The sequence below is a fragment of the Cladophialophora carrionii genome (genome assembly GCF_000365165.1).
Source record: "Cladophialophora carrionii CBS 160.54 unplaced genomic scaffold supercont1.5, whole genome shotgun sequence".
NCBI lineage: Eukaryota > Fungi > Ascomycota > Eurotiomycetes > Chaetothyriales > Herpotrichiellaceae > Cladophialophora > Cladophialophora carrionii.
In genome coordinates, this window is record NW_008481830.1 from 2,070,196 (window position 1) to 2,083,078 (window position 12,883).

At 53.8% G+C, this 12,883-nt stretch overlaps 5 protein-coding genes across 5 annotated transcripts; all 5 read left to right on the top strand.

The window, feature by feature from the left end:
- Positions 1-116: 116 nt before the first annotated feature.
- G647_06574 (GTP-binding protein rhoA) lies at positions 117-1,002 on the top strand (the record flags this gene model as incomplete). The annotated part of the gene is made up of 5 exons (XM_008730894.1): positions 117-184; positions 246-273; positions 395-592; positions 650-784; positions 850-1,002. 5 exons carry the CDS (start codon positions 117-119, stop codon positions 1,000-1,002), a joined length of 582 nt encoding a protein of 193 aa, XP_008729116.1.
- Positions 1,003-2,028: 1,026 nt separating this feature from the next.
- Positions 2,029-5,019, top strand: G647_06575 (uncharacterized protein; the record flags this gene model as incomplete). Its single annotated transcript, XM_008730895.1, has 2 exons — positions 2,029-2,306; positions 2,421-5,019. 2 exons carry the CDS (start codon positions 2,029-2,031, stop codon positions 5,017-5,019), a joined length of 2,877 nt encoding a protein of 958 aa, XP_008729117.1.
- A 715-nt stretch (positions 5,020-5,734) lies between these two features.
- Positions 5,735-6,786, top strand: G647_06576 (uncharacterized protein; the record flags this gene model as incomplete). The annotated part of the gene is made up of 3 exons (XM_008730896.1): positions 5,735-5,872; positions 6,016-6,576; positions 6,631-6,786. The coding sequence occupies 3 exons, from the start codon at positions 5,735-5,737 to the stop codon at positions 6,784-6,786; spliced, it is 855 nt and encodes a 284-aa protein (XP_008729118.1).
- An 83-nt stretch (positions 6,787-6,869) lies between these two features.
- G647_06577 (uncharacterized protein) lies at positions 6,870-8,153 on the top strand (the record flags this gene model as incomplete). Its single annotated transcript, XM_008730897.1, has 3 exons — positions 6,870-7,006; positions 7,059-7,415; positions 7,472-8,153. The coding sequence occupies 3 exons, from the start codon at positions 6,870-6,872 to the stop codon at positions 8,151-8,153; spliced, it is 1,176 nt and encodes a 391-aa protein (XP_008729119.1).
- Positions 8,154-8,937: 784 nt separating this feature from the next.
- On the top strand, positions 8,938-10,925 carry G647_06578 (uncharacterized protein; the record flags this gene model as incomplete). The annotated part of the gene is made up of 4 exons (XM_008730898.1): positions 8,938-8,991; positions 9,014-9,432; positions 9,502-9,556; positions 9,615-10,925. 4 exons carry the CDS (start codon positions 8,938-8,940, stop codon positions 10,923-10,925), a joined length of 1,839 nt encoding a protein of 612 aa, XP_008729120.1.
- Between the last annotated feature and the right edge of the window lie 1,958 nt (positions 10,926-12,883).

The window sequence follows — 12,883 nt, forward strand, 5'->3', positions numbered from 1 at the left end:
CCTCTCTCACCTTTGCGCGACGACAATCTAACCATCATCGATACACAGCTCGCTGGAACCCCAGCACATTTTTGAAATTCAATTCCATCCCTTATCTGACAGGTCCGGCAGCCGTCATGGCTGAAATCCGTCGCAAGCTTGTCATTGTCGGTGACGGTGCCTGCGGTAAGACTTGCTTGTTGATGTGAGTACCACCCACCGCAATTTCGTCCATCCTCATCTGATGCTGACATTGTTGCCTGTAGCGTCTTCTCCAAAGGCACATTCCCAGAGGTGCGCAGTCCCAATCCACCCGTCCGCCTTGTGCAACGGACGTGACGCAAACCATCCCTACCCAGCCGCACAGTAGCAAGAGCTGGGCAGAATAGAGGTCGAACTGACAACAACAAAACAGGTCTATGTCCCCACTGTCTTCGAGAACTACGTCGCCGATGTTGAAGTCGATGGGAAACACGTCGAACTAGCCCTGTGGGATACGGCAGGCCAAGAAGATTACGATCGTCTTCGACCTCTGTCGTACCCAGATTCTCATGTCATCCTTATCTGCTTCGCTATCGACTCGCCCGATTCGCTCGACAACGTTCAGGAGAAGGTACATGTTACTCGAAGCCCACTTCCGTCGCGATGGAGCTGACAAACATAACAATAGTGGATTTCCGAGGTCCTTCATTTCTGCCAAGGTCTTCCTATCATCCTTGTCGGCTGCAAATGCGATCTACGACACGATCCTAAGACGATCGAAGAGCTGGCAAAGACATCGCAGAAGCCGGTTACCCCCGAGCAGGTTCGTCTACATATCCCGTCTGGCCCGAGGCGGTCAAGACATTGGACTTACGTTGATTGTTACAGGGCGAGGAAGTTCGCAAGAAGATCGGTGCCTACAAATACCTCGAATGCTCGGCCAAGACCAACCAGGGTGTGCGTGAAGTTTTCGAGTCTGCCACCCGCGCTGCCCTCCTGACTCGCAAGAGTGGAAAGAGCAAGAAATGCTTGATCTTGTAAGGTCAAGCGAGAGTCTTCCTTGTCGCACACATACGCTCCACTTGAGTCCCCAACTTTATACCAGGATATCATCCATCGGGGTTTCGAGATGCCGAGTCAAATCAAGACGCGCAATTTTGCTGGTTCCTGCTTCACAAAGGGTCGGGTTTGGCAGCGTGAGTGTGCTGGGCTTCCACCACTGATACACTAGTTTGGTTCCTGTCGGGCAAAGGGTGGAGGGGCTGATGGTTGAGACAATACAAAGGATTCCACAGATGTAGGGATCGCCGAGTTCGAACGGTACTATCAGCATGAACGGGCGTTTTACTTGGTACAGTCGAGTCATGTTGAGTCATCACCGAAATAGGAAACCCATCCACGGCGTTGATGTCTTCAAATTCTGGGTTCGGGCAACCCTACTCCATCCCCTCAAATGCCCTATCAAGTTGTACTTGATCATTCTCCAAGCAGAGCAGTGCCGAGGACGCGCAATCTAATGTGGCTCACTAGCATTTTACCGTATCCTAGAAGCTGTTGCCTCCGGCTTCAAAAGGTTGCCATCACGTTTCTGCGTGTCGCTGGGGTCTGGATGGCAACACACTGAATTCAGTCCCGGTCTTCATAGTGTCAACCTGTACTGTCAACCTCAACCGGACTTCGCTCTTCCTCAACAGCACGGCTTTGGCGATCTTGTGGCGATCCAATCAGGCTTTGAACTCCGTCCGTAGTCGCACAATGCCACTCCTGGTGAGTGGTAACACCATATGCATAACGAGGTCCGACACCAAATGTTTGATGGATGGAGCACGTGCCTATTGACGCAAGGCTGCATGCTTCAGCCTCGCAATCTGCCACTTCTCTGGATGACGTAGATTGTTGATAATTATGGGTTAGACTCTCATTGTGAGCCTCTCTCGTCGAGGATTCGGTGCGGGCTTTCGGACACGCTTTTTGTTGCTGCCATGGAGGGCTGACAGTCTATCTGTGCATGACCTTCGATATGTTTACTTCCTTATCTGCGACATCGAAACAACGCTTACGAGCGTGATGTCCGCTCCCATCGTGGTCCCAGCTCACTTATCCTACCTCGCCATATTCAACCCTTCTCTCGGCTCCACCGACGAGGCACTGCGCGATCAGATTGTGTTTTACTACTCGCACAAGCTCGAGGCAGAGATTGAGCGACAGACGAGGGAGAAAAACGCCACACGCGGGAAAGATGTGTCGAGCCGTGAGCGGGATGCAGCCGAAAAGAAGCAGGAAGCCATAGAGAATGAAAGATTGCGGCAGGTTGGCCTAGCACAGGGGATGGTCAATTTTGCAAAGTAGGTAGGAAGCAAACATGTGTCTCATCCTTGCCATCTACCATCTTCCGTCAGTAAACACGAGTCATGGTCCTTTCACCACGTACTGGCATTCTGACCGCACGCCTGCTGTAGGAACTTTTCCAATGGCGGATCACTCGAGTCTGTAGACACAGAGAAGTCGCGGGTCGTGCTGAAGGAAGTCGAGCCTGGATGGTGGATTCTGGCCGCCGTTGCCCTCACGCAACTACCTGCGGCGAACAGGGTATCCTCAGCCACATCAAGCAATGCGCGGTCGGGCAGAAACACGCCAATGGGCGAGGCTGCAACTTCAAGAAACGTCGAATACTCCTCGAGAGAAGTCGCGCCAGCGCCGCTGCTGCTTGTACAGCTCCTCCAAGCACACCGGATATTCCTGCTTCATCATGCGTCATCCTTGTCTGAGTTATGGAAGAAGCATGAGGCTAAAAGAGAATTGTTCTGCAGTCTTCTCCATCGATACTGGTCAAGGTTCATCTGGAACTGGGATGTTCTTCTACATGGCAACCCTACGGTCGACCTCTACGATGCGATTAAGCTCGCTAGTGGTGGAGAGCTCGGTGTCGGGGTTGGCGAAGAAGATTGGGGTAGTGGTGAGCGAGAAGTACTGGAAGGGTTTGCTGCACGGAACGAGGGCCTCGTTGATCTTGTGGTTGGAAGATACGGGGATGTCCCATCCTCAACCGGAGTCCCTGGCACGAGTGCATCACAACTAGGGAAAGACTCATCACCATGGTTGGGCAACGGAGACAATTCCAGAGCTGAAGATGGGATTGTCTTTTCTGGCATCGGTGGCATTTCAAGGCGTTGTCTGACCACAGTCTCGCAGTGGATGGAGTCTGTCTACGTGTCCGGCGATGCCGCATACGGAGTTGGCGAGAATCCTTCTTCCCGCCCTAGAAATCGGCGGAGGAGAAGGAAAATTGATGAACAAGCTGCTCCAGGGCGAACTTCGCCCCCAGCTGAGACAGTTCATTCAACAAACAAGTCTCCGCCAGCGAAGGCGGTGGACCTACGACGCAAAGCGATTGAGAATAATGCCACACCGCCCGGCATCCCGCCACCGCTTGTCAGCGCTGTGGAGACATCATTGGACAATGCCATAGCCAAAGCAGATGGAAAAACTCTCTCGGGCCAAGATCGAGGCCGTGGGCATTCAACCACTGAGCCAAGTCCGCAAACCACAGAGCAGGCTTCCTTGTTTAAACCAGAGAAAATGATGAAATATCTCAGCCTTGGATACGGGTCGAGCTGGACTTTAAATCCCAAAGGCTTCAACGCTGAAGGTCCATCAAAAACACCAGCTGATCAAGATCATAAGTCGAGCAAAGAAGGGATTGTGAATAGGGAAACACCTACGGAAGCTCAGCTACGCGAGCTCGATCCCACACCAGAAGTCAGCGATGAGGAAGGAACCCCGTTCGTGCAGCGTCTGGAGGAGTCTATCGGCAAGTTCTTGGTTGGATTATCTGGCGACCTTGAGAACACGGAATTCGAGGACGAGTCGAATGATGAGGGAACCGCTGAAGCGGGTCCTGACATTCCAACGCAGCGAGAAGAAGCACCGAGTCGGATTGTGCTTCGCACCCTGACGGTGGAGATGTCTACTGCCAGGTTTTCTCAGCGTGCTGGTGCAGAGCAGCAGCCATCAGAGCCCAGCAGAGGCACCCCCGAGAGCGATTCCTCCAGAGGCAAGACAAGTGCTGCGGCATCTGCGGACGGTGCTCAACCGGTCGTCACTCATGAAAAGGTCCAAGTTGTGGTCTACGTCCACCAGCCATTCATCTTCGTGTTCCTGTTCCAGTTGCACACGCCAAATCTCACAATCCCAGCTTTCTACCGTGGTATCCACCATACGCTAGGCCCTTTGCAAAAAAGTCTCCTGAGAAGCACGGATCCAGAGCGCTGGAGGGAGCGTATGAGAGGAGGCCTCGGGATCGAGTCAGGCTCTCCGGGCCAGGACGGTAGTAGCGTGCCGCCCCTACCCGAGCCGAAAGACGTCAGTGAAATGTACGACCTCCTTTATGACCCGGCGAAGTATACGATTCGGACTTCTATTCCGAATATACCGTTGCCAGGAAGCCTTGCCGCCGAAGGGTTGCATCGAAGCCCACAGAATGCTCGTCCAATCACCGTCTCAGGCTCATGGTATACTCTTGGAATACCTGTAGGCTCATCATCTACGGCCAATAGCACAGACTCTCCTAGTGCGGCGGCATTAGTCAAGAGCCATTGGACTCGTATCGAGGCCCTGAATGTCTATACTCAGATTCTAAGTACCTGGACGGCGAGTCGCGACAGGCAAGCTGGTCTAACAGATGCTCGACCACACAGCGAGGAACTGGAGAGAACAATCAAGACGAGTAGAAGCTGGTGGATTGTATGGATGAAGATATCGACTTCAAACCAGATGAGTTGCCCAACCAGCAAAAACTGTGCCAAAGAAGCGATTCTTGTCAGGAGATCTCCCCAGGATGGTTCCACTTCATCCAGGGAGACGTCTCGGTCGCGATCAGAGGCCAGAAATGCCAGCTCTGCTGGCAGATGGCTCCTTCGCGACCAACCTCGAAGTCGGGAAGTCAGCGGCGCCAGCGCAATGTCTAGTCCCGGCGCAGCCAATGCACAAGGGGTCACTGAAAGCGTAGGTGTCGACGCTAAGAGATGGGTAGAAGCCCTGATTCGGCTGAGTACGTGAAATGTCAAACATGCTGGTGCAGTCTTCTAAGCGACCTGCAACAAAGCCTGGAATACATATGCCGGTGGCCTACCTATCAGCAGGGACAACGCTGCTGCGATGCTGCTCTCAAATACCAGTCGAGCGTGATTGCGTCCGGAATGCCCATGCTAACATCCCACGCCTTGAAGTGCTGCCGGCTTCGCAGGGAACCACATCGCCATGAGGGTGTTGCTGAGCGGGATGCCTGGCCGACGAATCGGAGTGGGACAGTCGCCGACTGGGGAAGGTGGAAGGGGGTCCCGGGAGCTCTTTTGGTAGGCCAATTCTGCAGCCACAGTGCGGACGCTGCAGTTTACGCATGCAACAGGCTCTTTATGGCGAGGGTTGGCCACGGCGGGAGGGCGGGCATGTGGGCGTGCCCTGCATGACGGAGAAACATGTCCGCCCAGAGCACAAATGAGAACTTACCCACGGACAAGGCTTGAGGGGCAGCCAGCCCCATTCGTCCTGAGGAAATCACAATTCCTATTCATATCGAGGCGAGGGCCACCCAATACCCTCGAGTGCTCGTTACCACTGATGGCCGAAGGCTTCGCAGGGTTCGCCCTGAACGCTCAAAAACCTCTCTTCTTGCCTGATTTCGTCCAGTTCGAGTTTTGCGCTCTCTGTGTCTCACACCAGAGGACCATCCGAGCCTCTCGCTGCCCCCCGCCCACTGGCACCCGCAGAAAATATGCCCAGTGCGCCACATGCACCTGAGGATTCAACCCATAACGGGAGTGATCCCGGAGTCTTTACCACAAATGCAGGACGCGACAGCAAGAGGAACGCGTCCATGGCCTGTCAAGGCTGCAAACTCTCGAAAAGAAAGGTAGGCTCCTTTCCTCCGGCAATGGATGGCTAAGCAAATGGCCTGCAAGATAGGAGCGACGGGTGGTTCATGAGGCGCTCAATGGCAAACCTGTCTTCGGTTGTTCGCTCGTGGCTGGCCTCAAAGGCTGACACTCCGTTCAGTGCAATGGACTCCTACCATGTTCGAATTGCTTAGCAACCCACAAGATATGCAACTACGACCCGTCACAGGATGGGCGGAGGAAACAAGGTCGCAAACGGAGGCTTGATGAACTCGAGCTGCGCAGTCAGGCTCTAGACAAGCTACTGAGCAGCCTGAAGAGCTCATCAAGCTCCGAGGCAGCACAACTGCTCGAGCTCATCAAAGGAGATGCTTCTCTGGAAGAGATCGTTCGGTTCCTCGACCGTCATCCAGGCAAACTTGCAGACGAGGCTCGAGCCACGCTTTCTCCAAGCCCACCTCTGGGCAGCCAACAACGCCGCATGTTGACTCTGACCGAACTCACCGATAACCCAACATATAAGGTTACAGCAGCTCCTTGGACCACGGTTACCGAGGATGACTTCTTTGTCTCCCATCTGCTGTCGGCGTACCTGTCTTGGTATCATTGGTACTACCACAACTTTGACGAGCGGCTCTTTCTTGGTGCAATGGCAGCTGGCGACCTCGGCTCGATCTATTGTTCCCCTTTTTTGGTCAACGCGGTTCTAGGAATGGGTTGCGTCAGTCGTCGCCATTTTCCCAGCTGTCATGATGGGGTGCTAAGCAGTTCCTAGATGTTCTCGGACCATCCAGCTGTCTTTGCTACACCTGGGGACCTGAGTTCTCGAGGCCTCCAGTTCTACAACGAGGCTTACCGGCTTTGGATGCTTGAGGAGGGAAAACCGTCACTGACGAATATCCAGGGCTTCACCCTCATGACTATGATGTAGGTTGTTGGCTGGCCGTGGATGTATCAACGCTGCTAAACGCGTGGGACAGAGCGGCGTTCAGCGGAAAAGACAGAGTGAGTACCATGTCGCTGAAACAGCTCGAGATCATGATCCCTCAGCTGCTTCGTCGGCATCAAAAGTCACTGCAGGATCAGACGATATCCGAGGACTTGCGCAGGTCCCTGGTTATTGTGCAATGGGCAGCACACATCTATTGGACGTGAGTGTCAATCGGTAGCCACTGACGCGACCACATGCGCTAACCATGCCAGGTCGTTTGGGACCGGGTTTCTCATACCGCCCTCAAACTCCAAGCCATCTGTCGACGCCCCATATGCTGTGGAAAGCTGGCAACACCGCCTCACGGATTGGACACCATATCCCTTGCAGCGAGAGACAGTTCAGTTGCCGCTTCATGCTCTTTATCATCACGTATGCGAGCTGTACCTGATAGTGCCGGACGCCCAGGCTCTGGCTTTCGCGGGTTACGCTACCATGAATGCCGCCGAAAAGCTGGATGCAGCTCGCACGATCGATGCCCGATTCATGGAGTGGTACGGGGCGCTACCTCCTCACTTCCAATTCGAACAACCAGATTTCCTTGTTGTGCCGACGACCATTGATCTGGCGTACGGCACCTCTTCTGTAATATCATGCCAGCACCGATTGACTGACGTGCGGACAGGTCGAGCCTATATCATTTCCGCTTGATGATGTGGAACTGGATGATCCCATCAGTTAAAGCAGCCCCCAAAGGCAACGACGATACCAATGATCGAGCTGGGACCCCCAAACGCCACGAAACCGACAAGATAATCCGCGAAGCCAAGGAGACGTGTCTGGAAATCGTGTCGATGACGACCCGGATCCTTGCGACTGCGGACGCCGCCTTCGGCCCCATCTTCAACACCCTCCTGACTGCACAGACAGCCATCCTTGCGGCTAGTTTCCTCTTGTCCGGCAATCTCACCTCGGTCAGCGAGGAGGGTATGCTGCTACAGATCATCCATATCCTCGTGAGGTGCTCCAGGCAGCGCAATCTGGTCAAAGGCGTCACCCACATGTTACTGAAGACTGCCGAAGACCAACTTGCTGCTAACAAGGACGGAGAAGTTCCTGCAGGGGGTGTCAGTAAAGCAGTGGTCGAACAGCTAGGTATCATAGTGAAAGATCTTGCTTGGGAAAAACGAGACCATCTTTCGTTCAGCTCGCAGTATCCGAACCACGTCATGGTGAAGGAGGATCCGGATGTCCAGCTCAGTCAGTTGCTTGAGAGCTGGGCCGACTTGGCCTTAGATGAAGGAGACCAGCCTGTTCACGCAAGTGTTGATCACGGCCAGGAGGAAGGAGACAGGGGAAAGGGTTGACAGACGCGATGCCGCATTACAAGTAGCCCGCAGGTTGCACTGAGCATCCAAGGGTACAGATACTCAGTTCTGTAGCAATGAAGGTGTACCTACCCGGCACACATTTTTAGTTCATCATGCTTCAAGACTGGTTGCCAGACTCGGACGCCACCACTATCTTGCCTTCTGCGGAAGAAACAAGCCGCTGCCATGTGTCCGTACGTGCTTCGTCTGTACATTTGCGATAGAGGCTCACATCAAATTCGCATGTGCTTTGTAAATGTGCGACCCAGAACCTGATCCATGTGAGCACCATGATTGCCAGTCCGATGGCGTCATACGGGCACTCATTCTGGTGATTCCTGCCCCTCGTTTCTTAAGAGACGCACATTCAGCCTGGCCTCCCTCGATCTTTCCACGCCCCGGTGCGGCTCGAGTATTGATCTCTCGGTCTGCACCATGAATCTCAAAGCCGATACATCGAGTTGGTTCGGTGGAAGCAGTACGACATCCGGTCAGCAGCGGCCGGTAAATGCAGCGACCGCACGCCTCGAATCACGACGTCATGATATTGTCCAGCCACGCCAGCGATGGAAGTTTCCACGGCATAAACGGCTTTGATAGGCCTTCAGCAAGGTGAAACCATGGGGTGGCCAAAATCGAGCACGTCAGCCACTGTATATGTGCCTGCCTCAGAACCCTAGATCGGACGGTATTGCATCTTTGACCTGTGGATTGGTGACTACCTCATTCTGCACGTCTTCGGACATCCCTACACCACGATCCCCGGCCCAGATAGGCGAGCATGTCGGACTCGACCTTGGCGGATAACCGGTCGAAGTTGAAGGAGTTTATCGCTGTATGTACTTATGCTTGCCCAGAACTTGGCCGTCAAGACGCCCAGCGTCGTCTCCCATCCAGTCCAGACCTTCTCCTCCTGCCCGCCGCCCACGTGGAGGTATCCACTGATGTTTTCACAGTCCATTTCGACCATTCGCGGAGACCTCTCCAACATAACGGCCCCGCCCTTTGTTCTGGACACAAAGTCTGCTGTGGAATTGCCCGCGTTCTGGGCTGAAAGACCATCGGTCTTCGTCGCGCCAGCTTCGACCGAGGACCCTGCAACGCGGGCATTGCTGGTGTTGAAGTGGTTCCTTTCCAGCCTGAGAAGCCAGCAGTACGCAGGCAGATCCGAGGCGCAAGGTATCAAGAAACCGATCAACGCTTTCCTCGGAGAGGTCTTCTTGGCAAGCTGGGAGGACGATGCCGGGCTGACCAGGCTGGTTAGCGAGCAAGTCAGGTAGATACTTTACTCAGCCTGACCATCTGAAGCTCGACGATCGTGGAATTCTGACTCCCACACTCGCAGTCATCATCCTCCTGTCACTGCATGTCGTGTCTGGAACGAGGAGCATGGTGTCGCGGTAAGCCGGTTCTTCTACTCCTGATGACGACCTCGTCCAGAGCACTTACCGGCGACAGGCTGAAGGATATACCCGCCAAGAGATCACATTCAGTGGCAGCATCAACATACAACAAATCGGGCACGCAACGCTTTATCTCGCCCGGCATGACGAAACGTACCTCATTCCACTCCCCAACATCAAGATCAAAGGCGTCTTGACAGGATCACCGTACCCTGAGTTGCAGGGGACGCATTACATACCCAGTACGAATGGCTACACCTCGGTGGTCGACTTTAGCGGCAAGGGCCTCTTCTCCAGCTCGGACAAGAAACACAGCTTTGAAGCCAAGGTGTATCGGGATGGTGAGGAGAACACGCCCTTATACACCGTCTCAGGCCACTGGGATGGAGAATTCATAATCCACGACTGCCAGAACGACGTTGACATGGAAACGTTCAACGTCATGACTGCGAAAACCACACCACTCCAGACCGAACCTCTTGCCGTACAAGATCCGTGGGAGTCCCGCCGCGCCTGGCAGAGCGTCCGGGAAGCCCTCGAGCGCGGAGATATGCAGGATGCCGCGGATGCGAAGGCCAAGGTCGAGGACGGGCAGCGTGAAATGCGAAAGACCGATGCCGATGGTAAGCAATGGAAGCGGCGGTTCTATGAAAGTGAATCCAAACCCGATGAAGTTGCAGCAATGCTGGCAACTAAAGTCGGATTGACCTTCAATCCCCAAGATACCGTTGGTGCCTGGAGATTTCGACGCAGAGAGTGGGATGAAGGCCTGTTCAAGAAACCTTACCATGGAGATCTCTTGCCAGAAGATTCGCATACCGATAGCATTACAAGGAACGGACCGAATCGAGATGCGATAGTCAACGGCACTGCCAGGACCGGACGAACCGGAGATGCGGTAGTCAATGGCGTGACTCCCGCAGTGTCTAGCGGTGCTGCCCAATACGAGGAGCAGCCGCAGCCTCAGCCTCAGCATGACCTTTCTCAAACGTATTCATTCCATCGCCAAAGCACAATTGTTGGTCCCGAAGAAGGCCAGCAGCCGGCCAAGTCTCCCCACGTAACAAGCTCTGAGCAGCATCAGGTGCAGGTGCAAGTTGATCGGGAGGCAGACTCTCCCCGAGGAAAGACGGAGGCCACGTCCCTCGTGGCCGACAGGACTCGGCATGAAAGTCCTGTCGTGCTGGCGCAACCGGATAGGAAAGCCTCGGCGAATATGAATACAAGTGACGAGCAGAATGGAGACGTCAGACAGGTCAGCGGCGGCGGTGGCGGCGAGAGTATCCCGCGAGACATGTCACCAAAGGAAAAGGCGCAGGTCGAAGATTTCTTGCGGGATCAATATTCAAGCCGAGGGAGCAAATAGCGAGTAGAAGTTAACACCTGGGCAGTCATATCCACATGTTGCATGTTGCATATTGCATGTTATACTCTGGACCTCCATGCAAGTCTAAATTGCTCGGTGCAGGTCAATGATAGCTCAGAGAGGAGACTGGGCGGCTTCCATAATTTATGCTAATTAATGTACTGAGTATACTGCGGATTTTTAAATATACAACAGAGCATTAAGCTTAACATGGACTGTACCTTATAGTTTACGCTGAAGCGGATGATCTTCCCTAGGATTAACATGTTAACATCGCATTAGCGTGGGAGGCCTTAGTACCGCTAGAGTGCGAGAGGGCCCCAGGGACTTTACGCACTTTAGAACTAGTACACAGTAAGTAGGTGATGAGGACGACTGGTTGATGAGGAAGAGCGCGCTGATGAGGACAGTGACTCGACGCTGACGATGTTCAGGTTCTTCCTTCCTAAACACCATGTCCACAGACGCACAGTCGTCCATGTGTTCCATTCGGCGCGACAGCATCGATCGCTGTTCTGGAGTGGCTACGATAAGTACATACTGTACTGTACTGACCCAAGTAGTGGACCGCCGTTAAATCCAGGATCATGACTCGACCAGGCAAGTGCGACGTCTGCAGGAGGCGGAAGGTTTCTGTAAGTCGAGTCACCGTTTCTTCGCCGTTCTACACAAGTGCTCGAATGCTCATGCTCATGCTCATGCTCGAATGCTCATGCTCATGCTCATGCTCATGCTCACGCTCACGCCTGTGACAGTGCGATGAGAAACAGCCGGCCTGCGGTGCGTGCAGAAAAGGCGGTCGTCCATGCTCCTATACCTCGGGGAATGGCCGATTCGACCGCTCCTACCAGGTGTACCGAATGGACTCGGACAGACAGGACAGTAGCGCCTCATCCAGCACGAACGACCTGTCTCGGTCGTCGACATCTGGCGGAGGTAATAGTCGACCCCCGGCACATGATACTACTACTCTCACGCTCAGACCAGCTGCCTACACAAGCACGTTCCACGAATCCATCGCACGGCCTGGATGCATAGACTCAAGCGTGCTCGGACAGGGTCAATCTCGCACTCTCGTCCGGGAAGCCCAGTTCTGTGGCAGGTCAGCAAGCCTCGTCCTCCGCTGGAGAAATCTGGGCGAGATCATGCTTCCTGGTGCACCCCAGCCTTATGTGCTGGGAGAGTGGCTTGAACTCATTCCACCACGGATCGGGCATGGTGAAACATTCGATATCGCCCTGGAATGCCTCATTACCAGCGCGTTGACCTACGTCAACACAACCGGGCGCAACCTGGCCGAGACGTGCGGCTTGAATTCGAGGACTTGCTAACCAATTTATCAGCATCCACACGAGAAACATGTCATGGTTGTATTGGCTGTGTGAAGCGGCGACGAACCACATAGCATATTTCGATAGACGACTTCATAGGTACACTATAGTAATAGGTAAGCAAGCTCCGAAATAATTAGGCGGCCCGAATATAGCGAATCTACCCCAGTAAACAGCGTGACTCAAGTGCGGCTGAACGGACGGGCAGCCTTGTCTCCACATCCTATGGTCGATTGCGAGAGGAAGTGTGCTAATATAACTTGTATAAATTCAAACACAACAAGGGTACGTATGCAGGCCGGTAGCGTGGGACCTTTCTTGTGCATGTCGATCATACGGACTGAGCCTTCCTAGCTGACTGCCAGTAGGCAAGGGACAGCTCCGTATTGTTAAAGACTTCGGCCTTTCCATCCCCGGTGCTTGAGGAGTGGTTGAGAAAATATTCAGAGTCCTAATCCGCGAACCGCGACTCGCTTGTGCTACGTATGCAAGAGTAGAAAATTCTTTCCAGCAAAATCTCGGTCGCGTTGCCTGTGTATACACCTGTTTGCTTGTAATTCATGATCCGATGACGCCTTGCTCATTCCCTCACTCGCTTGTGTGCTCGCTTGCTTGAAAACTTGCCAA